The 21,452-nt window shown below is 39.2% G+C and overlaps 1 protein-coding gene, 2 long non-coding RNA genes and 5 other non-coding genes across 8 annotated transcripts; 7 read left to right on the forward strand and 1 right to left on the reverse strand.

Annotated features, from left to right (window-relative positions):
• Positions 1-609: 609 nt before the first annotated feature.
• trnal-caa (transfer RNA leucine (anticodon CAA)) lies at positions 610-720 on the forward strand. Its single transcript has 2 exons — positions 610-647; positions 675-720. It is a non-coding gene; the product is annotated as a tRNA-Leu (tRNA).
• Positions 721-2,753: 2,033 nt separating this feature from the next.
• On the forward strand, positions 2,754-2,826 carry trnaf-gaa (transfer RNA phenylalanine (anticodon GAA)). Its single transcript has one exon. It is a non-coding gene; the product is annotated as a tRNA-Phe (tRNA).
• Positions 2,827-2,962: 136 nt separating this feature from the next.
• On the reverse strand, positions 2,963-3,037 carry trnan-guu (transfer RNA asparagine (anticodon GUU)). The gene has a single exon. It is a non-coding gene; the product is annotated as a tRNA-Asn (tRNA).
• Positions 3,038-3,450: 413 nt separating this feature from the next.
• Positions 3,451-3,523, forward strand: trnak-cuu (transfer RNA lysine (anticodon CUU)). The gene has a single exon. It is a non-coding gene; the product is annotated as a tRNA-Lys (tRNA).
• Positions 3,524-3,867: 344 nt separating this feature from the next.
• Positions 3,868-3,978, forward strand: trnal-caa (transfer RNA leucine (anticodon CAA)). Its single transcript has 2 exons — positions 3,868-3,905; positions 3,933-3,978. It is a non-coding gene; the product is annotated as a tRNA-Leu (tRNA).
• A 7,231-nt stretch (positions 3,979-11,209) lies between these two features.
• Positions 11,210-11,588, forward strand: LOC131703024 (uncharacterized). Its single transcript, XR_009309642.1, has 3 exons — positions 11,210-11,300; positions 11,383-11,441; positions 11,533-11,588. It is a non-coding gene; the product is annotated as an uncharacterized LOC131703024 (long non-coding RNA).
• Positions 11,589-11,592: 4 nt separating this feature from the next.
• LOC131703019 (uncharacterized) lies at positions 11,593-14,715 on the forward strand. The gene is made up of 10 exons (XR_009309637.1): positions 11,593-11,632; positions 12,062-12,189; positions 12,267-12,413; positions 12,529-12,609; positions 13,276-13,446; positions 13,551-13,647; positions 13,741-13,962; positions 14,035-14,183; positions 14,278-14,486; positions 14,604-14,715. It is a non-coding gene; the product is annotated as an uncharacterized LOC131703019 (long non-coding RNA).
• Positions 14,716-16,171: 1,456 nt separating this feature from the next.
• LOC131696701 (zona pellucida sperm-binding protein 2-like) lies at positions 16,172-17,645 on the forward strand. The gene is made up of 6 exons (XM_059005971.1): positions 16,172-16,176; positions 16,501-16,668; positions 16,757-16,898; positions 17,143-17,229; positions 17,315-17,419; positions 17,510-17,645. Exons 1-5 carry the CDS (start codon positions 16,172-16,174, stop codon positions 17,348-17,350), a joined length of 438 nt encoding a protein of 145 aa, XP_058861954.1. The 3' UTR covers positions 17,351-17,419; positions 17,510-17,645.
• The last annotated feature ends 3,807 nt before the right edge of the window (positions 17,646-21,452 follow it).

Below are 21,452 nucleotides of genomic sequence, written 5' to 3' on the forward strand. Positions count from 1 at the left end.
AGGGAGGCTGCAGTTGTTTCTAAGCGACAATGAATCTTGAATAACATTCTTAGGGTTCGTGTCATATGACTTTGTCTCATCCAACCTGTTTCTGGTGACGTCCAGTGGATTATATTTGGAATCTTTTGTCGTTCAGTATTTTCTCAGACGACAAATTAATAGCTCAATTGGTTAGAGTGAAAGAAACTTCCTCCAGTCAGCCCTGCTAGTTCAGTTGGTCAAGCATAAGACTCTTAATCTCAAGGGCGTGGGTTCGAGCCTCACGTTGGGCGTCCTTTTTAAATACAAATTGAAGATGTTTCTTTGAGACAACGGAGCAATGTCTGATTCACATTGTATACAATATTGCAACAAAATTACTTATTGGTCATTGTCAAATAGCAATTGCTATTGTAAAAAGCATGCATCGTTTATAGCTATAACGATATTGAAATAAAGAATCTTACTTTTCTGGGTTGGCTTCAATCCGTTTCTTTTTTACAATTGTCATTACATCATTCATGGAGCATCAGTTGGTATGTGCGTAATAAACCCAATCGGGCCTTGATACGACCCCCAAGAGTGTGCTGAAATAAATAATGTGGTTTTCTACATTCACAAACGCAGATTGTCAGAATGGCCGAGTGGTCTAAGGCGCCAGACTCAAGGACTCTGTCTTTCTAAAGAATTGTGTGTTCTGGTCTCTGAATGGAGGCGTGGGTTCAAATCCTACTTCTGACAGTTGACTTTTACTTATTTTTAAAAATAATAAATTTCAGCACTCAATACCATTTTAATTTCCATTTTAAATCGGACTAAAATAGTGTTCCTAAAACAGATTGCATTTTTGTTGTAAAAAGACTACTTGTTAAAGTCACTGAAAAATATTTTGTGTCCAAACATGTTATTTAACTTGATTGTTTTAAAATTCCAAATAACATATTACTTTGAAAAACATCTCCGTCGACCACTGGATCGTGGTCTCAGGCTGGGATGTGGACCATTGAGAACAGTATAAACCATCTATTACTAGACGCAGCTTACAGGAGAAATGCCCTCTTTTAACATGCTAGGATGATCGACTTCGGCATTCTCCAACTGCTGTTTACATTTTCTAACACGTTATGAGGAAGAACAATATTTTGGTGTCCAAACATGTGTTATTTAATTTGATTGTTTTAATATTCCAAATAACATATTACTTTGAAAAACATAATATATGTTTAATACAGTCCTATTTGAGTATTTAAAATATGGTTATATTCAGATGCCAGCAACGGTGTGTTAATTTAACGAAGCGCCTAACGCCGCTCGGAACGTTCGCATTTTTAAATCCTAACGGTCTCTGCTCAGCTGAGTGGAATGTTCACGAGCCGGTTGCCTAGCAGCGTCTCCCCCTCCTTCTCTGCCCCGCCCTCTCGCCCTCTCTCATTGTACCAGCTAGGAGTTCAAATTTAGCTTCGTTATATTAGCGCAATTCTTTACTAACTTTTACAAATTAGCTTATTAGGGGTTCGTGTTTTTAAGATGGTTCAGGTGCACTCCGGGCAGACTGACTGCAGCATCCTTACAGTATACCGCACTGCGCTCAGCTTTGTTTGGCCGCTGATACACAAAATAATGAACGACTGTTTAACTAAATCACATGTATTGCTTTTTAATGCTAAATATGTATCTGGTATTCTAAGTATTATCAACAATTAATAATTCAGCTCTATTCATATTCAGAATGTAATACAGTATTAAAACTATCAAACTGACTGGAAACATGGAACACATAAGTGCTGTTGTGTATAGACAATGTCATAAACGCCGAAATGAACATGGACAGTCTTTATTAAGGGCTGACTCGTTTAGATGTTAGAGAGATCTAGGTGTACTGGACAAATCTACTGGATTTTTTTCCAAATCGTAAGTGTACCGCCTGTGATAATACATTTATTTATACAATTTAGCCTATACAACATATTGATTGTATAGCGATCAAACAGATATTTATTGTATTGCGATTCATTTTTATGTTTCATTTGATACAGCACAATAAACTAAAGTGAATCTGAAATTACTGTTGACCAGTCTTCATTGACACAGTTGGGTAATAAAGTCATATTAACACTTCCTTGCATGAGATAGTGAAAATGTGCGTAACCTTTCAGTAAGTATTTTAAATTCATTTGGGAAGGTTTAAGATTGTGAAGAAGTTTAAATATGCTGCGTATTTGCGCATTGGGAACTTTGCATAATGACGTTTTTATTAATGCCACTTTCTTACGGACAGTAGTCGGGGTGATGATACAAGACCAGAACCAATAAACCTGTTACTTGCTTGTCCTTTCACTACCATATTCTATTGTGCTTGTTCAGAATACGCGTGAATCCTGAAAACATCTCGTTAATATTTAAACAAAGCCAGCAGTCACTTTATTGATCACCCTGTGGATTAACCGCTATTGGAATACAGATGATTGTGTTAAAGATGTTAATAGACTTTCTATGTACACGTTTTAGAGCTAAGCGTTTCTTGAGGCAGTTCAAGCGCGGCACTTTCAGGCAACCAGTTCCAGTGTTTGCCTTTTGGACTTACTCTGGAAGGAATACAAAAAAAAAAAAAACATTTGTTGAGAACCGCATTTGGGAGAAAACTTAACAGTTTCGAAAAGCATTTGTAAAGGCTTCGGATTCTATTATGGTGTTGCCGAGCTGTTGAACGTTTTTCATTACAGGTTTACTGGATTGCCAAAAAGAATGCTATCTCGAAACATCAGTCTAGTCACGCCAAAATAGCTCAGTTGGGAGAGCGTTAGACTGAAGATCTAAAGGTCCCTGGTTCGATCCCGGGTTTCGGCAAACAACAAGACGTTATTGGTTTTGTATTATTTTGAACTAAAAAAAACAGAGCACATTTATTCTTCAGCGTAATTGGATGAAATAACAGCGTATCAGAGTGCCATTTTCTAATGTGATTAAGAAATGCAAAAAACATTGTCCCTGGGTGGGCTTGAACCACCAACCTTTCGGTTAACAGCCGAACGCGCTTACCGATTGCGCCACAGAGAACAACCTGTTAAGCAGCCAAAGCATACGGGAGTGATGAGCAAGGCGAGATTCTGCAGAACGTGATCGAGGGAGCAGAACTCATCAGAACCTGAGATCACATCTAAGAAGAAAGCAACACGGGGCAGGAAATTCTATGTAATCAATTATGGCAGCACAGCATATGCCGTTTTGTTAGATAACACCCTGGGAGACAACAGAGCAGTGTGTGTAAATAGCTACAATGGAAACCATATACTTACGACTTAATTTTGATACAGAACTGTGGTCATGTGTAATCTGTTTTCATTATGATAAGAAAACTACAGTTCAGTGGATTATATTTGGAATCTTTGGTTCTGTCATTCACTATTTTCTCAAATAAGGTGACAAATTAATAGCTCAGTTGGTTACAGTGAAAGAAACCTCGAAAAGTCAGCCCGGCTAGCTCAGTCGGTAGAGCATGAGACTCTTAATCTCAGGGTCGTGGGTTCGAGCCCCACGTTGGGCGTCCTTTTTAAATACAAATTGAAGATGTTTCTTCGAGACAACGGAGCAAAGTCTGATTCAGTTCACATTGTATACAGTATTGCAACAAAATTACTTATTGGTCATTGTCAAATAGCAATTGCTATTGTAAAAAGCATGCATCGTTTATAGCTATAACGATATTGAAATAAATAATCTTACTTTTTTGGGTTGAATTCAATCCGTTTCTTTTTCTTAGAATTGTCTTAACATCATTCATGGAGCATCAGTTGGTATGTGCGTAATAAACCCAATCGGGCCTTGATACGACCCCCAAGAGTGTGCTGAAATAAATAATGCGGTTTTCTACATTCACAAACGCAGCTTGTCAGAATGGCCAAGTGGTCTAAGGCGCCAGTCTCAAGGACTCTGTCTTTCTAAAGAATTGTGTGTTCTGGTCTCTGAATGGAGGCGTGGGTTCAAACCCCACTTCTGACAGTCGACGTTTACTTATTTTTAAAAATAATAAATTTCAGCACTCAATACCATTTTAATTTCCATTTTAAATCGGACTAAAATAGTGTTCCTAACACAGATTGCATTTTTGTTGTAAACAGACAACTTGTTAACGTCACTGAAAAATATTTTGGGTCCAAACATGTTATTTAACTTGATTGTTTTAAAATTCCAAATAACATATTACTTTGAAAAACATCTCCGTCGACCACTGGATCGTGGTCTCAGGCTGGGATGTGGACCATTGAGAACAGTATAAACCATCTATTACTAGACGCAGCTTACAGGAGAAATGCCCTCGTTTAACATGCTAGGATGATCGACTTCGGCATTCTCCAACTGCTGTTTACATTTTCTAACACGTTATGAGGAAGAACAATATTTTGGTGTCCAAACATGTGTTATTTAATTTGATTGTTTTAATATTCCAAATAACATATTACTTTGAAAAACATATATTTTTTAATACAGTCCTATTTGAGAATTTAAAATATGGTTATATTCAAATGCCAGCAACGGTGTGTTCATTTAACGAAGCGCCTAACCCCGCTCGGAACGTTCGCATTTTTAAATCCTAACGGTCTCTCCTCAGCTGAGCGGAATGTTCACGAGCCGGTTGCCTAGCAGCGTCTCCCCCTCCTTCTCTGCCCCGCCCTCTCGTCCTCTCTCGTTGTACCAGCTAGGAGTTCAAATTTAACTTCGTTATATTAGCGCAACTCTTTACTAACTTTTACAAATTAGCTTATTAGTGGCTTCGTGTTTTTAAGATGGTTCAGGTGCAGTCCGGACAGACTGACTGGAGCATCATTACAGTATACCGCACTGCGCTCAGCTTTGTGTGGCCGCTGATACACAAAATAATGAACGACTGTTTAAATAAATCACATGTATTGCTTTTTAATGCTAAATATGTATCTGGTATTCTAAGTATTATCAACAATTAATAATTCAGCTCTATTCATATTCAGAATGTAATACAGTATTAAAACTATCAAACTGACTGGAAACATGGAACACATTAATTGCGATCGATTCGATACCTATAGGATTACATAAGAGCTGTTGTGTATAGACAATGTCATAAACGCCGAAATGAACACGGACGGTCTTTATTAAGGGCTGACTCGTTTAGATGTTCGAGAGATCTAGGTGTACTGGACAAATCTACTGGATTTTTTTCCAAATCGTAAGTGTACCGCCTGTGATAATACATTTAAAACTAAGAAAATGTACAAGCCATACAACGAAAAAAAAGAGTACAGTATCTTACAAGTGATTGTGCTTCAGCTCATGTCATTAATGTGATTTCTTGTCCTAGCCATTTGCAATATGATGGTAAAACTACTAGACAGTTACAATTGCGCATTAATGAGCGAGCATAAAAGTTCAATTAGGAGAAAATATATTCATCCACCACTAGCTAGACATTTTGTAGATGCCAAACATTCCGTTTCAGATCTTAAATTCTGTGGCATACAAACATTTTCAAGATCGCAGTGGTGGTAATGTCACGGGTGACGAATGTGTTGATTATTATTTTATTCAGTGTTATCACTTGTGATTTTTGAATTTTAATTGGATTGGTTTTCCTTTTTTGCACAGTTTGTTTATTTGAATGATTGTTTTATTTTTGAGCATTAGATGCATTTTAATGTGTATTTGTTCACTTAACCATACGTCATCCACTCTCTGGTCCAGACCTCCTCTTAGGGCTCCTGTCCAGACGCCTGTTTGGGCAGCCCTCTCCATAGGGTGCTGCGCTTCAGCTGAAGTCCTCAGGAGAGATCCTGATATCCTGACATAAACCACGAACGCAAAGGTTCTTGTCAGTACCTCTTTTCAAATGTCTTCAATCACCAAATTCCGCAGTCCTCCCAGAGTGAGTCTACGAGAAAAAATAACAAAACGAAACTGACACTGTCCGTGCACAAAAAAACCCCAACCACTCGCTGTCTAATCTCGTCCTCTTTATTTTCGTTTACTTCCCTCAGCTTCTCTCTCTTTCCTTTTCCGGTATCTCCTAGTTCCATGCTCCCAGTCTATTAGTTCCTCACCCTTTTTATACCTCAAAGCCCTTCTAATTCCAGGTGTGTACAGGTACCTGCAATTGTTTGGGGCGGGACCTGAGGTCCGTGTGCACAGTGCTTGTGATAAACAAAACAAAAAATACTTTAATTACGAACTCCGTTTCACCCGTGCACCAAACAAAACAGAGAAATAATAATCAACACAGCAAAAACACAGTGCAAAGCAAACGGAAAATTGTGAAAAGAAAAAAAAACGATCTAAATAAAATATTCACACAATACTAATTAATATGTGCAGAAAATAAATAAATAAACACAGGCATAGGGTCATTTGTATACACATGTATTTATGTTTCTTTTGGTGGCAAATTAACCCAATACATTATTGCATTCTGCGACGTCATTAGATGATCAAAGCCCCTTTGTGCCAGTGCGCATTCAGAGGAGACGCGCTGAGAGAATCCGTCTTCTGTGTCACTCAGTACTGCCAGCTTTCCCCCGTTGGTGATATATTGGTCAGTTATAGCTGCTTTCCAAGTAATTGACCCGAGACGATTCCCAGCCAGTACAGCTGTGTTTATGCCCACATTTCAAATAATGAACATTATAAAAGCAAATCGTATTGTTTTATGTTTTCTTTACTATTAAAGCTGAGAATCAAACACACTTCCGACAACTTCATAGCCCTGCTGGCTACGAACACGTATTGAGTCGGCTGTTTCCCATGACCCTGGTGATACCGAGTGTTTTCCGAGTATCCATGTTTGGCATGCTTGCTGTGCACTCTAGCATTGCATAACAAGCACTCACTACGCCAAGATTTCGTGGCGCAACGGTAGCGCGTCTGACTCCGGATCAAAAGGCTATGTGTTTAATTCACTCGAGGTCAAAGCCTCGCTGCTTCAATAAAAAAAAAAAAAAAAAAATTATTTCCAAAATATCCTGACTCCCTGATTTTATGTTTCCAATCCAGGGATTTCTGTATCAGAAAAAGATCCAGGAATCCGGGATTGGATTCCCTAATTATTATCCGTAGATTTCCTTTGTTTACAGATGATGTAATTGGCATTGAAAAAGTGATTGTGAATCATAGAGGTGGAGACCTACATACAAAATGAATTCAATGGGAGTCTTTTTGGACACACCCCCTGAATACACTGTCACCAATTGGGATGAGCGAGGAACTGGATTTGGTAGCTTTTTATCATTTAGAATTTGGCCTCCTTTATAATTTGGTTGTTTTTTCATTAATGTATGTAATATTTTGTTCAGTTATTTATAATCTATTTAATTAATAGTGATGCATTTAGAATGAGTTATTGAAAACCAATGAAAGGTGAATGATGCTTTGTTTAATACAGTATTGATGGCTGTGTTGTTGTATATGTTATGATCCACTAGACAGCATATTAAACAAGAAGAACAGTAAAGCCTGAATCACAATATTGCAGAGATGTGTATTATATACACTTTCAGCCTGATTTTCGCTGTTTGTGTCTGTGTGGAGTCTGGCTTTATATTTTTGACTGTGCAAAGCCACAGGACTTTTGTGAGCGGGGCCTCTGTTTAGAGGAGCAGCGCACGCCGCCTTCACTGGAACTTTGATTTGGAGTTTCTGGATGTTTTGCTTTGCTTTTTGTACACTGGGCTGTATGTCCTCCATGAGTTCCCATAGCTGGTAGCGTCACGTGAGTGTGTGTGTGAATAAATCCTGAGTGCCTGTGTCTCTGTCCCTCCCTCTCTGCCTCTCACCTGCCTGCCTGCCTGTCTCAACCGCTGTGAAACACACACTTCTCACACACTGGATTGAGAGAACTGACTTTTTATCTGCTTGAAATAAAATGAAAGGAACGTACTTCTGATTGTGCAACCATTCTTTAAATTCAATTGTATATATTAACATGGTATGCACCTCAAACAGATGGAAGATTGAGTTTGTGAGGCTTCTTTATCTAACTCAGGTTTTAACTTATTATTATTATTTATTTCTTAGCAGACGCCCTTATCCAGGGCGACTTACAATCGCAAGCAAATACAAATACATTCAAGTGTTACAATATAAGTCATACAATAAGAACAAGAAATACAATAATTCTCAAGTGTGACAAACCACAATTCAATAATACAGCAGATAATAGTGAAAGTTACATCAGGATATGATTAAATAGTGATAGTTACATCAGGATATGATTAAGTACAAAATACTACAGATTAATCACTTGGCAGATTACAATATTCTGAGGTACAGGATTAAATGCAGTAAAATAGGGGGCAGATAAGAGCAAAATAAAGCATATTTAAATGAAGGGTGATAGTGTCCCAGGATGCAACAGAGGAGTTCTATAGGTGCTGTTTGAAGAGGTGAGTCTTAAGGAGGCGCCGGAACTTATAATAAATTATAATTAACTTATAATAAAGATAAAGTTATCTCAATTTAAGACACATTTTTTAAATAAGCAATTCATATATTTCTGAGTGAATTCTTATTTTTTATTAAGGAGCAGCACATCAGCGTTATTGAAGGCAATTTATTCTTCATTGTCTTGCCTCCTGTGTCATCCTTGTTACCCACCTGGTCTCCTTCATTCCTTATGTGTGCAGCAGCTCCCTGGCACACATGTCTCAACACTTATGGGCCAGTTCATTGTGAACAGGCAGATTTCTAATGCCCCTCCTAGACAGCAGGAAAGCACTGAGAGGCTAAACATAAAACTACAGGAAGGATAATCTAACTGTACTGTGAGTCACCCAACCCTATCAAGTCCCACCTGTGTTCACAGCTCAGATCTCATAGAACTGTCTTATTGAAACAGATGTGCAGCGCTTAGAACACAGATACAAAGAGAACTTATCCACTCTTCTATTAAACTGTGAACTTAGTGTTTGATTGAATCCCTCTCTGTGTTTGTATAGCCTGGAAACAGGCACCAGTGCCCTGCCAAACTCACACACTGCCATCATTCACACTGGCCACAAGAGGGAGCCAGAGCACCACTGCTGTCCATAATGTTTACTTGCTCTTATCTACACCCTATTTTACTGCAATTAATTCTGTACTTTTGAGTACTGTAAGATGTCACAAGTGTTATTTAATCTGTAGTATTTTGTATTTAATTATATCCTGATGTAACTATCACTGACACTGTTATCTGCTCCGTTATTGAATGGAATTTTGATATACTTGTACTTGCTAGAACCGAAGTCATTGTATTTTTATCTTGCTCTTATGTATTTACTTGTACTGTGATTCTTGAAATGTATTTTTGTTTACGACTGTAAGTCGCCCTGGATAAGGGCATCTGCTAAGAAATAAATAATAACAATAATACACACACACAGAGACACACACGAATACACACACACACATACACACACACACTGACACACACACATACACACATACACACACACTCACAAACACTCTGACACACACACACACACACGCACGCGTTGGCAGCACGAGAGGGAAGGTAGAGAGAGAGCGCGAGAGGACGAGCAGAGCGAGGGTGCAACACGAGCCGTCATACCGGTGCAGCGTTTGAATTTTTATTGTTGTCAAGTCATTTTCATCAAGTCCCAAATCAAGTCTCAAGTCAATTCTTTCACATCTCAAGTCTCAATTCAATTCGTTGAAGTCTCAATTCAATTCGTTCAAGTCTCAAGTCAATTCGTTCAAGTCTCAAGTCGAGTCCGAGTCCCAGACTCGAGTGCACAGCTCTGTCTAAAGGGACCTCGCAGTAGAATTGAGGTGGTCAGCACAAGAAAGAATATCAAGGCGACGGAACAAGCCTGCTACAAAAGCGGCGCTATACTAAACATTACCGATGCGTTAGGAATAGACACCATTCATTTATTCATGCTTTTACATATCAGCTAATTGCATTCCGCATTTACAGAAAATACATGAATATCGTGAACATTTGATAAAATCAAAAAATCAAAAAATTCCACTGACTCACACTGCTTTCACTTTTTACCATTTACTTCTCGCCCTTAGCTTGCGTCTCAATGCGTGATGACGTTTGTTTTGTTGACTCGGTTGCCATAGGAACGTTTAAAACTCTGCGACAAACTTTACTCAAATGCACAGCTGCACAGAACACACCCCCTCAGACATGTGCTGTCTATTCACGGGAGCAGACTACTGAACCAGTTAGTTCAGATGAGCGCTGGATACACAAGAAACAATCTGACAATTTCACAAATAAATCCGTTTGTGTTCAACCCTATGAGAGGTGGAATGTAACAAAAATGTGAACTGCAAAAGACAGAGCGTCAAACATCAACGACAAAGTTCAACATTTGAATTGAAATAACAGCTGTCAAATAGACAAAGCACAACACTCGAAGATAATGTGCCAAATTGAAAATGCTCAACACGTTAATTGAATTAATTATACATAAAATAATGAATGTAATTAAGCTCAAAAATTGAAATGGGAACTTCAAATCTTAAATAAATTGATTACAATTCAAATTTCCAGCACGCCATCCGATTTGTGTTTAGTCTGTTCTAAATCAATACTGCGCGTTGTATTTCAGGTTAAGCGCTGTGCTTTCCATTTGCCACTAGGTCATTCTATTCCCCGGGACTGCCCCTGTCATGGCAAATCTGACATAGAAGAGATGCTTTGCACTGTTTCTTAAATCGAGTGGCCTCAAATAAAGTGTCTACATTAATGTCTGCCTTGCCTACCTGTCATTCTGGTGAAATTGTAAAAATGTGTAATTGACTTGTGGATGTTAAATGTCAAACTGGCGCAGGCAACACATCTGCCTGGATTCCTGCATGATATAAATGTGTTTCTTCATTTGCGCGGCCTGCTTTTCATTATTCATTGGGGTTTGTTTACTACATGCCTCCATAACGGAGCCTTTAATCAGACAGTCCTTGTCGGTGACAGTCCAGTTTGTTCCGCACGTACTTCTGCCAAACTTAAATTCAAAGTACAATCTTCTAAATGGGTTATTATTATTATTATTATTATTATTATTATTATTATTATTATTATTATTATTATTATTATTATTATTATTTATTTTAATTAACGTACTGATTGAAAATTAGAGGACTAATATGAAAGAGGTGCGCGCATCAATTGCAGCTAATTAGCTCCCATTAGCACCTGAACCTCTTTATAAACCCATTGCGCTCTAAGGAACACTAAACTCAACTACTGACGGTTTTGTTTTTATTATTGTGTCTTTATAACGGTGAAAGAAGTTCACGGTCGGGGCTGCCTTGGATTTAATGATGCCGTGTTGTCTTAGATTTGGGTAATTGTTGATCTTTTCTCTACTTTAGAAACGTTCATTTTATTGTGTGTTTCTCACATGCGTGTTTTTGTTTCCAATGCAGAATAACATTGCTGTTAGCAGTGTTAGTCACTGAAGTTTGGACGCAGAACCCCCCTCTAGGTACGATAACGGTCGCTTCAGCAGAGCTGTTCTTTTAGCTTCCTGTTTATTTGCCGGTTGTGTGTTTTTCAAGTATCGTTGTCTTCTGCAGGCTCGGTGAGGACAGAATGTCAAGGGAGTGTGATGATGATGATGATGATGATGTTGGAGAAGTCTTTTGTTGGGAAAGTATTTTCGCATCAATGTGATTGGTGAGTGATCATTTTTCTTGAATGGAAAGCTTTTGATGTACAAAGCCTGTTGACTCGTAATGTAATGACGTGAATTAAGTACAGAGTACTTCTGCACTGTATGGCAGCAACGAGGCTTTGTTTTTGTAAGATGCAGAGTATGAAAGGCTCTTGCGTTAGCTTTAAAAGCATGTTGCTGTTCACACTAAATAGACCTGTGTTGCTACAACCTTAGTCAGATTTGTTGACTGCAAGCGCAGAAATAGGGATCATTTACTTTTAAGCTTACTGTTCTGAATGGGTGTATAATTCTACTTGTATGAATCGTTTTTACAAAATTGCAATAAGTAGATGGCACTGGACGGTGGGGGTGTTCACTTTGTTATATCTCTACCTTGCTTGATCATGTGTACAGTTTCTTGAAAGGCCAACCGGATTTCTTTTCCATAGACAATAAGGGGGTGCTTGTGTCCCTCTCTCCAAGACTGGCTGCACAGTGTGGATATAGCTTAACTGTTGACTTCTTGGGAAATGCCAAGGTCCTTGCTTCTGTGCTGAGCTGCTTTGCTCAGAACACAGTGAGTCATCATTTTATTTCTTGTAAACTTGTTTCTAATGGTGACATGCTGGCACTAACTTTATCCTTTGTTTCCAGAATGATGAGACCTACAAGCTGACAGTACAAATCAGTGTCTTCTCAAACAGTGCTATGACTTCAGCTTCCTCCTATGTTCAGAGCATGACATGCCCCTATTCTCCATGGGCAGAGAGGGAGATTATGTGTGAAAGAAACTACATGGAGGTAAAGGCTGTTGGGATGTGATAATGCTGTTCAGTATAACTTGTTGGGTTGTGTGGGTATTTTTAATTGTCACTACAGAAGTGCTTCACTCGTGATTAATGTGAATTCTCTTTAGGTTTCTGTGAGAAGAGGTATGCCACTTATTGAGCCAAACTTTGTTCAAGATGATCCTGATTGGTCCCTTGCATACCCTGAGGTAGAATCATGTGACTTTGCATTTGCTTCATTCACGTCCCCTTGGTCTTGCCTATTGAGGTCTACTCTACTGTCTCATCTAGAGGAAGCAAAAATCTAATGCCCCCCTAACTTTAACCTGTCTCCCAAGAGGGTGGCCATATTGGAATTGTGTGGCATTTAAGGCATTGGCTTTGCATGTATTCTGATTGCTTTGGTGAAATATGATTGTGGAGAAGTTAACCCTTTCTTGTCAGTGTGTAAGCCTTGTATTTCAACCACTGAGATAGTGGCTTCATATGTGCAGGGTTATAAACCCTTCATGCTAAATGTGTCCTGATTTACTTTTTGAAGTCTGCTGCATAGGTGCAATTTCAGGTATTGTCCTAAAGTTTGGTACACTGATGTATTAAGGTCCAGTACAAATGAATGGCTGTAAACTCTGCCTGTATCGGATACAGTCTACTTGCTTTCACGTAGGCTCTTTCGTACGCAGTTGCATTTGAGGATTTACTCTGTTCCATTAGATGCCCGCTGAACCTAGAACTTTCAGTGATGCGTTCTTAAACTTTCACCTTTTCAGTTTTAGTTCCTGTTTATTAAACAAGACATCTGTTATGACAAATCCTTTAGACTGGGGATGCTTTGTGTTCAAACTCCCTAATCTAATGAGATTTTCTTCTGCTAGGCAACTGCTGCTGACAACAGCATCTGGAAAGTTGTGTTCCATCTCCCAGCAAATAGAAAGACAACCATGACTGTTGCTCAGGCCATGACAAATGGCTATGGCATAAACACTACACCAACTCGAATTCTGGTTAGAGCTGCATACAACTCCATAGAAAGCCAGCCTCAGGTGGTAAGTAGTCTAGGCTTCATTGTTGTCTAGTACAGTATATCCAGACTATGAAGGTAGATTTAGTCTTGCTTTTATTTTAGTAAGTTCCCCCTCCCCTCCAACAGATCCAAACTGTACCAATGGCTGTGCTAAGATCAACCACCTTTTATAAGCAAAGATGGATGGTCATGATGGTGGACACTGCAGTTGCATGTCCTACTGGTGAGTAAGCTTTTGGAGGGCAACGGTGATCAAGAACTGTTCTACGTTTAAGTGAGTTTTCTATACCAAGTCTATGGTGTTCCTTTCTGTCAGATGGAACAGCCTTCACAGAACAGATGATTACATGGAATGTTCCCCGTGTTCTACCTCCCCTTGTTCCGACACCACAAATTACTACCCTTGATGTTCAAATGGGAGGTGATGGCCGCAAGCTTGACCCTGCAACGATTCATAATAGAGATTTATAAACTGGATGTTGGTCCCCAGCTAATCACTGTAAAAATTCCTGTGGGAGCTGATGGTGGATATTACAAGGTATGTAGAAGTTCAACATTTAAGTCATTCTCATTTAAAAGCTTGCTTCCTAAGATGCTTCTGTGCTTTCAGAGCCATGTATTGGACAACACCTATGTGATCTCTTACTCTATTGAACCAATGCTGGAGCATACCTGGCAAGATGGGCCTGAGAAGACCAAGTACACAGTACTTCATCCAATAACCACTCCTTTCATGCCTCGGCCACCAGTTGTCAAACAGTATGTAGAACTTGTCTACATGCAGTAAATCGAAGGGATTTGCTGCAGTGCTCCACTTCATATCCTTCATTTTAACTGCATGCTTTAATTTCAGACACTGTTCCTAAAGCCAGAGTGTTCAATGTGACCCTGGGGACATTCCTGCCTGATGTGGAGCTGGTCAAAATTATAGTTGGACCAGAGACGTTAACTGTGCCAGAAGCCAACCTAAAAGGTTATAATGTCCCGGAGCATGTCTTTCCCAATGGATCCAAGACCTACACTCTCCAGGTGCCATTTGAGGACCCCAATGTGAAGCAAAAGGTAACATCCCACCTGTTCAACCATCCAATTGCCCTTTGAAAACACTTGCTTCCTGTGGACGTGTTGCTTGCTGTCTGACTTTGGGTTTAATCCTACAAACCCTTGCTTTTCTTTCAGGTAACTCCTCCAGACACCAGAACCTACATTCTGCCCCTGACCTACTTGCTAAATATAGTGCCAGAGAATACACCCTTTAATCATCCTGCTGTAGTTGAAGCCATTCTCAAAGACATCAGTAAGTGCCTGACTCTTTGGTCTACAACTTCCCTTTTCTAACCAATCCAGTCAATTGCCACAACTGCTCTTCCTCTTGCAGTTCCACCTACAGTAACTGGCTACTGTGATGGTGCTGCATTCTATACCATGGTAACATATGGCAACATGGGTCGCAACTGGATTCCTTTTGTGGGCTCAAGAGAACTTGGTGGAAGTCTGCTTGCCCTGTACAAGTATAATGCCAACTCTACCAATTTCTGGATGACTGTGCCATACAATTCAGCTGATGCCACATACGAAGTAAGTGATGGAACTTTAAAATGTGGCTTAGCTGTTTTTGGGTTCACCACATTACTGACCTGATGTATTGTCTAATGTAGGTGATCGGTTCTTCAGGCATCAGAAGCAGGCTTGACTTGACCTTGAAGGATATTGGGACCATGGTTGTGGTGGCTGACTTCTCTCTGTCCTGCAGTTTCCCTACAAAGATGATTGGTAACTCTCCTGCAGACCAAGCATTCTGTATAATAGCTGCATGAATTGGTATTTAAGCTATAATCTGTTTCCTTAACCTGGATCCAAATGCTGTGTTTCAGATTGCTTCACCAATGGAACTGTGGCAGCTCTTGCTGTGAAAGTGGAATCTGTCCCCAGCTTGTCTCCAAGTCAACTAACTTTAAGGGATCCAAGTTGCCGGCCTCTTCAGTCTGATGCTATCAATGCGGTTTTCTACTGCAATGTCAACTCCTGTGGAACAACTAGAAGGGTTAGTATTGACACATCGAAAATCCTATTTGAGGAAGTTCATGTTGACAAGGAGTGGCCACAACACACCTGGATCATTCTGGGGACCCATGGTGACCTGTGTTTTGTATCCGCTGAATTGCTTGCATGAATCGGACACTTGTCATCTGAAGGATGCCACCATTGTATTGATCAAGGTGCTGTGATACAGGACATGATTCTTGGATATGGTATTGGATGTGCTGCCTCTAGACCTTTTGGGTCAGTTGCAGTGAACTGAAAGGAGCATACTAACTGGGGATGATCTTGTGGTTAATACCGAGGACGGGACTAAACTAGTAAATGAGTTAATACCAATTGCAGCTCAAGGGTCGCCAGCTGTGTATTTGCAACAAACCCAAAATAACTGCTGTTGCCCTCCTAGAGGTTACTAAAACAATATTTAGTCTAGCAGTTTCTATAGACAGCCTTGTGGTATTGTTCTAACATGGAACAAATATAGTAAGTCTCATGTTCAATTGTGAAACTGAACTATTTATAACCAAAGCTTTTTTTTATTTTTAAAATTGTGAAATTGGTTAGTACGTAGCTGGGGGTGATCCTGAGTACCATATTGGCTAGTCTGCAACTTGGTATGCAGCTCCATACTAAATCTACAAGTTAATTGCAACCTGAGCCTTTGTGATTTCTCTTCCCGTTTGACAACAACCTCCTGACTTACGAGAATGAAGTACTGTTCACATCTTACCGGTAAGGATTGCAATCAAATTGAGTATCCTTGTGGTTGAGGCTGAAACTCTGCTAACCCCATCTCCTCTTTCCAGGTTGAGAGTTGCCTGTCACTATCTAGTCAATGACACCAAGGTAGTGCAGTTCTTGTACGAGAATAATTCTGCACCTGTAGTCCAGCCTGGCATGGGGGACCTTGCAGTCATCATGCGGCTTGCATTGGGAATGACTTGGCAATTAAAATAATATAGATGCTCTAGTAGCGTGTTTCCACCTATAAAATTCTCCCTTGCATCTCTGCAGATTCAACCTACAATGACTTCTATGGAGCTCAGGATTACCCTGTTGTGAAGTACTTGCGAAGACCCTTGTATTTTGAGGTAGAGCTCCTGTACAGCAGGGATCCACAGGCTGAATTGTTTTTGGACAACTGCTGGGCAACCTATTCTGCTGACAGGAATAGCTCTCCAAAGTGGGATGTTGTTGTGGACAGGTAAGATCCTGGAATATGATATTGCTGCTACAAAACCTAGGAATTGGAGTTGTGGCTGATGTGCTCCTGACCTACTTTCTCTTTCTAGCTGTGAGAACTCTGCAGATGAATACTTGACCATCTTTCACCCAGTGTCCAGCAATGCAAGAGTGCTGTTCCCTTCCCATCTGAAGAGGTTTGAAGTGAAAATGTTTTCCTTCACAAGCGGCTGGGATGCACTGAAAGGACAGGTAAAGTGGAGTGTTGGTATGGGGATCTTGTACCTCAATGTGTGGTTTGGATTGCTTTGCAAGCAGCAAATGGTCACTGTGCTCAAATCTTTAGTGAGTTGGAATGAAATATAACTGCACACTTGCAAGAAACACTTGCTATGATGCAATATATTTGTTTTTCAATTCAGTAATCCTCATTGGATGATGGTCCTGCCTGATCTATTGATGCTTGTTTTGCTTGACAAGGTGTACTGTCTTTCAGATTTACTTCCACTGCAGTGTTGTGATTCAAACCGGCCATCAGACAGCCTCTGTAGCAGACGGTGCATTCCAGGGAAACAGAGGCTTGGTAAGAGCTCTGTCTGTTGGGGGGGGGGGGGGGGGGAATTTTGCATGCATTTGTTTTGATGGACTCCTCCTAATTCCTCCTGTAGGTCGCAGTGCTGAAGGGATGGACGGTGGTGCAGTAAAGGCATTTGTGTCTTCTGGCCCAATTGAGCTGAAGAGAGATGGATCCCTTCACTTTATGCCTAGAAGCGGTAATATGCATGATGTGAACACAATTGCAGTTAAAGTAAAATATATAACTATCTCTTTATATTCCACTAACTTTCTTTCTTCTCTTGCAGCCCAATTCAATGTGTCGTCCCTTCTGGGAGCTGCAATGGGTGTGTGTTCAGTGGTTGTCTTCGTAGCTGGAGTTGTATATTTTTGGAAAATGCCCAAAAGTGTGTATTGATAAATAAAAATCTTGCTTGTAAAGACTGGTTTTTGGTGTGTGGGTTTTTTTTATTTTTTTTTTATATATATATATTTTTTATTTATTTGGTGGGTGCTTGACTAATTCTACATAGATTATATATTGGTGTGTGTCAGAATGGCCATGTTAATGGGATTCTCTCCTCTTACTGCATTGAATGCTTTGCTTGTTTCCTGATCAGGCCATTCTCAATATGGTGTGTTACTCAAGGACTCTTCATTAATTCACTGTGTGAACCCGGGTCAAAGACTTTCCTTCTCCATTAAGTTATAACCCTCTTTATGTTCCTTTTTGCTTTGACATGCTGCTTTCAGTATGCAAGTTTAGGGTGAAATTATCAACACTCCTATATATTATACCTTATTCTAGCGTCACAAAAAGTGTGTAGATTTATATGGGCTGATTGCTTGTTTTTTTTGTTATGAATGCAAGTTTGTATTCATTGTGTTCACTGCAGTTTATACGTCTTTTACTGGAAGTGGTCCCTGGTGAGATCTCCAAGTAAGGTATTAGTTTAACTTTTTCAGTTTTGACACTGTACAAATGAGTCTTACATTTTTTTTTTTTTGAGTTATTGGTTAAACAAACCACTACTTGGCAACATGTTCTCTTCATGTTTGTTTTGACTGTTTTATATAGTCTGTTACTGGATAAACTCCTTTTACAAAACACGTTCCATAACAAACCGGTACACCCGATGCGGGGAATCTTTAGATCCGCGCACCAGTCTGAACCAGAAGTTCCATTCTTTGAGCTGTTCGGTAAAACAGGAGAATTAACATATCTATGAGAGAGCTGAGATATTGGAACTGAATTCACTACACCCGCTGGCAACCCCTTGTGTAATGTGTTTATACTATATAGAGGACACTGAGTTTGATGCAAGACTCGAGCAGACACATTCATATTATTAAACCTACTCGCAGACTCTCCGGCGCCGTCACTCTGAGTGCTCTTTGAAACAGACTGGGTTTGTATTTATATTCATGTTCGGTTAATCAGAGATTATCGACGGCCCGTCTGTAATACTACCGGAGATTTTAATTGCCCAGTTTGTACCGCTCTGTGCAGCACCGTCCCGTTTGTAACACTGTACGTGAACTGCATTCTGCTAAACAAAACATCACAACAGCAGCAGCAGCGCCATCTACTGGACAAAACCCAGACATACACGTTGAAACTGATCCAGTTCAATATCTACAAAGCCTAAATAAGAAACTATTAGCGAAGCCCCGAAAAAGAAAATATTATTCAAAACGGTTTAAAATCAAATGTTTAATTGTTAATCTCACCATTTTTAGTTACTGTGGAACTACTTCTATCAGTGGAACACAAATAAAAAATATTAATATTAAAGTCTTCTTTATTTACCAACAACACCACACTCCTAGACCCATTTAATAATAGCAATAATACACTCCAGGGTGTGTGTGTGTTATCATGAGATATATCACCACTTCCTGGGCGGTTGAAGAACTCGACTTCGTCTAGTGCCTCCCAACGCACCCAAGGCATGGTGATATTACCTCATGATAACACACACACCCTGTCGAGTATTACTGCTTCATTAATGTAGTCATTAGGTTTATATGTCACATTCCTTTGTTGTCACTGTATTGATTTAGATATTCGGGTTGGATACCTCGGAAGCCAGCGGAACTCCAGCGTTTCTCCGACAACCACTGATAACCCCTCCCGTGATGATCGGCGCTGCCATGACAACCCATGACATCACCCGCACAAGTTACAACACGGCGAGTCATTTTTTGTAGCACAATATTAACGTGTTATTGTTTTCACAAAATAACATCAATAAGATTATCAGATCACCTGCTAGTGTGTACTAAACAAAACCTCAAATATCAGTGAATTGATACAGAGACAAGCCGTGACACCAGCAAGGGGTTAAAATTAAATTAATAAATACATTACGACATGAAACAAAAATACATGTGGGTGTATTTTAATCAAAAATCCATGCATCCATAATTCTGATTATAATCTCGCAGCTAATTATTATCAAATGATCAATTTCTATATTTCTCGGAGTGCTAATGTGGTGTTATAGTTTAATATATTAATGGATTTTAGAAATCATCTATGCTAGTCTGCCCCTCAACCAGTTTTAAATATAATTTAGATTTAAATGGCAGGTAGTATATAAATCCATTTCTAAAACAGGTCGCATTTTGTAATTTAAATAGGCCTACGTCTGAGATACCAAAACGTATTTTTGTTTCATGTCGTTATTAATGTATTTACTTATTAATTTGGTTAAACTTGAATCTAGCCTTACATTTTAACTTCTTGAAGTTACCACAGCGTGTCTATGTATGAATTACTGACGAGTAATATTTGTGATTTGATTACTCTAGCAGATGAACTGATAATGTATGGATGTTATTTTGTGAAAACAATACATTGTTAAAAAAAGAAATACTACAACATTTAATAAATAAATAAATTATACACCAAACTGAAGCACATTTGTTTAGTCTTAATATCATAACAAATATACTTATAAGTACGCACTTCCTTTTATTTGTTGGAAAACGGTCTGGAACTGAAGTAAAGTGTTTTTTTTTAATACAGTGCTATTTGAGTATTTAAAATATGGTTATCTTCAAAATTAAAATGCCAGCAACGGTGTGTTAATTTAACGAAGCGCCTAACGCCGCTCGGAACGTTCGCATTTTTAAATCCTAACGGTCTCTGCTCAGCTGAGTGGAATGTTCACGAGCCGGTTGCCTAGCAGCGTCTCCCCCTCCTTCTCTGCCCCGCCCTCTCGCCCTCTCTCGTTGCTCCAGCTAGGAGTTCAAATTTAGCTTCGTTATATTAGCACAATTCTTTACTAACTTTTACAAATTAGCTTATTAGGGGCTTCGTGTTTTTAAGCTGATTCAGGTGCAGTCCGGCAGACTGACTGGAGCATCATTACAGTATACCGCACTACTGTCAGCTTCGTGTGGCGGCTCATACACAAAATAATGAACGACTGTTAAATAAATCACATGTATTGCTTTTTAATGCTAAATATGTATCTGGTATTCTAAGTATTATCTACAATTAATAATTCAGCTCTATTCATATTCCCAATGTAATACAGTATTAAGACAGGCTCCAGTATTATAAATAAATAAACACGCTTTAAGAGAAACAGCAGTGATGTTTATTGACCATTCACATACATTCTCTATATGTTTCTACATTGTGGTTGCACAGGGACAAGGGACTCAGTGATGTTAAAAAAAAATTAGAGCCTACAATTAACTAATATAGAAAGGAAGGGGGGAGAAATGTATTGCCTGTGTGCAGTACCTTACACTTTCCTCTATTAAATGTCATTTGCCATGTGTCTGCCCAGTTCTGAATGCTGTCTAGATCATTTTGAATGACCTTTGCTGCTGCTACAGTGTTTGCAACTCCTCCTATTTGGAACTGCAAACACAAGTCAAAAAGGAAGTTAGAAAGGCCAAGAGAGATAGATATGAATGAACATTGCTAAGGGGGCTCAAACCAATTCCAAAATGTTTTTCCAATATTATAACAGCAAGGGAACATTCAAAGAGAAGGTTAAATGTCTAAGAGATGCAAATGGCAAAATCATAGACAAAGAAAACAAAAATAGCAAATATATTAAATGATTACTTTTCACAAGTTTTTACAAAGGAGGATACGGACAACATGCCCCACATGTCGACCTGTTCCTATCCAGTTTTAAATAACTTTAGCATAACAGAGGCAGAAGTGTTAAAGGGACTAGGAGCTGTTTTTTTTTATTTATTTATTTATTTTTTTATAAATTTAGTCGT

This window comes from Acipenser ruthenus, chromosome 32 (genome assembly GCF_902713425.1).
Source record: "Acipenser ruthenus chromosome 32, fAciRut3.2 maternal haplotype, whole genome shotgun sequence".
NCBI lineage: Eukaryota > Metazoa > Chordata > Actinopteri > Acipenseriformes > Acipenseridae > Acipenser > Acipenser ruthenus.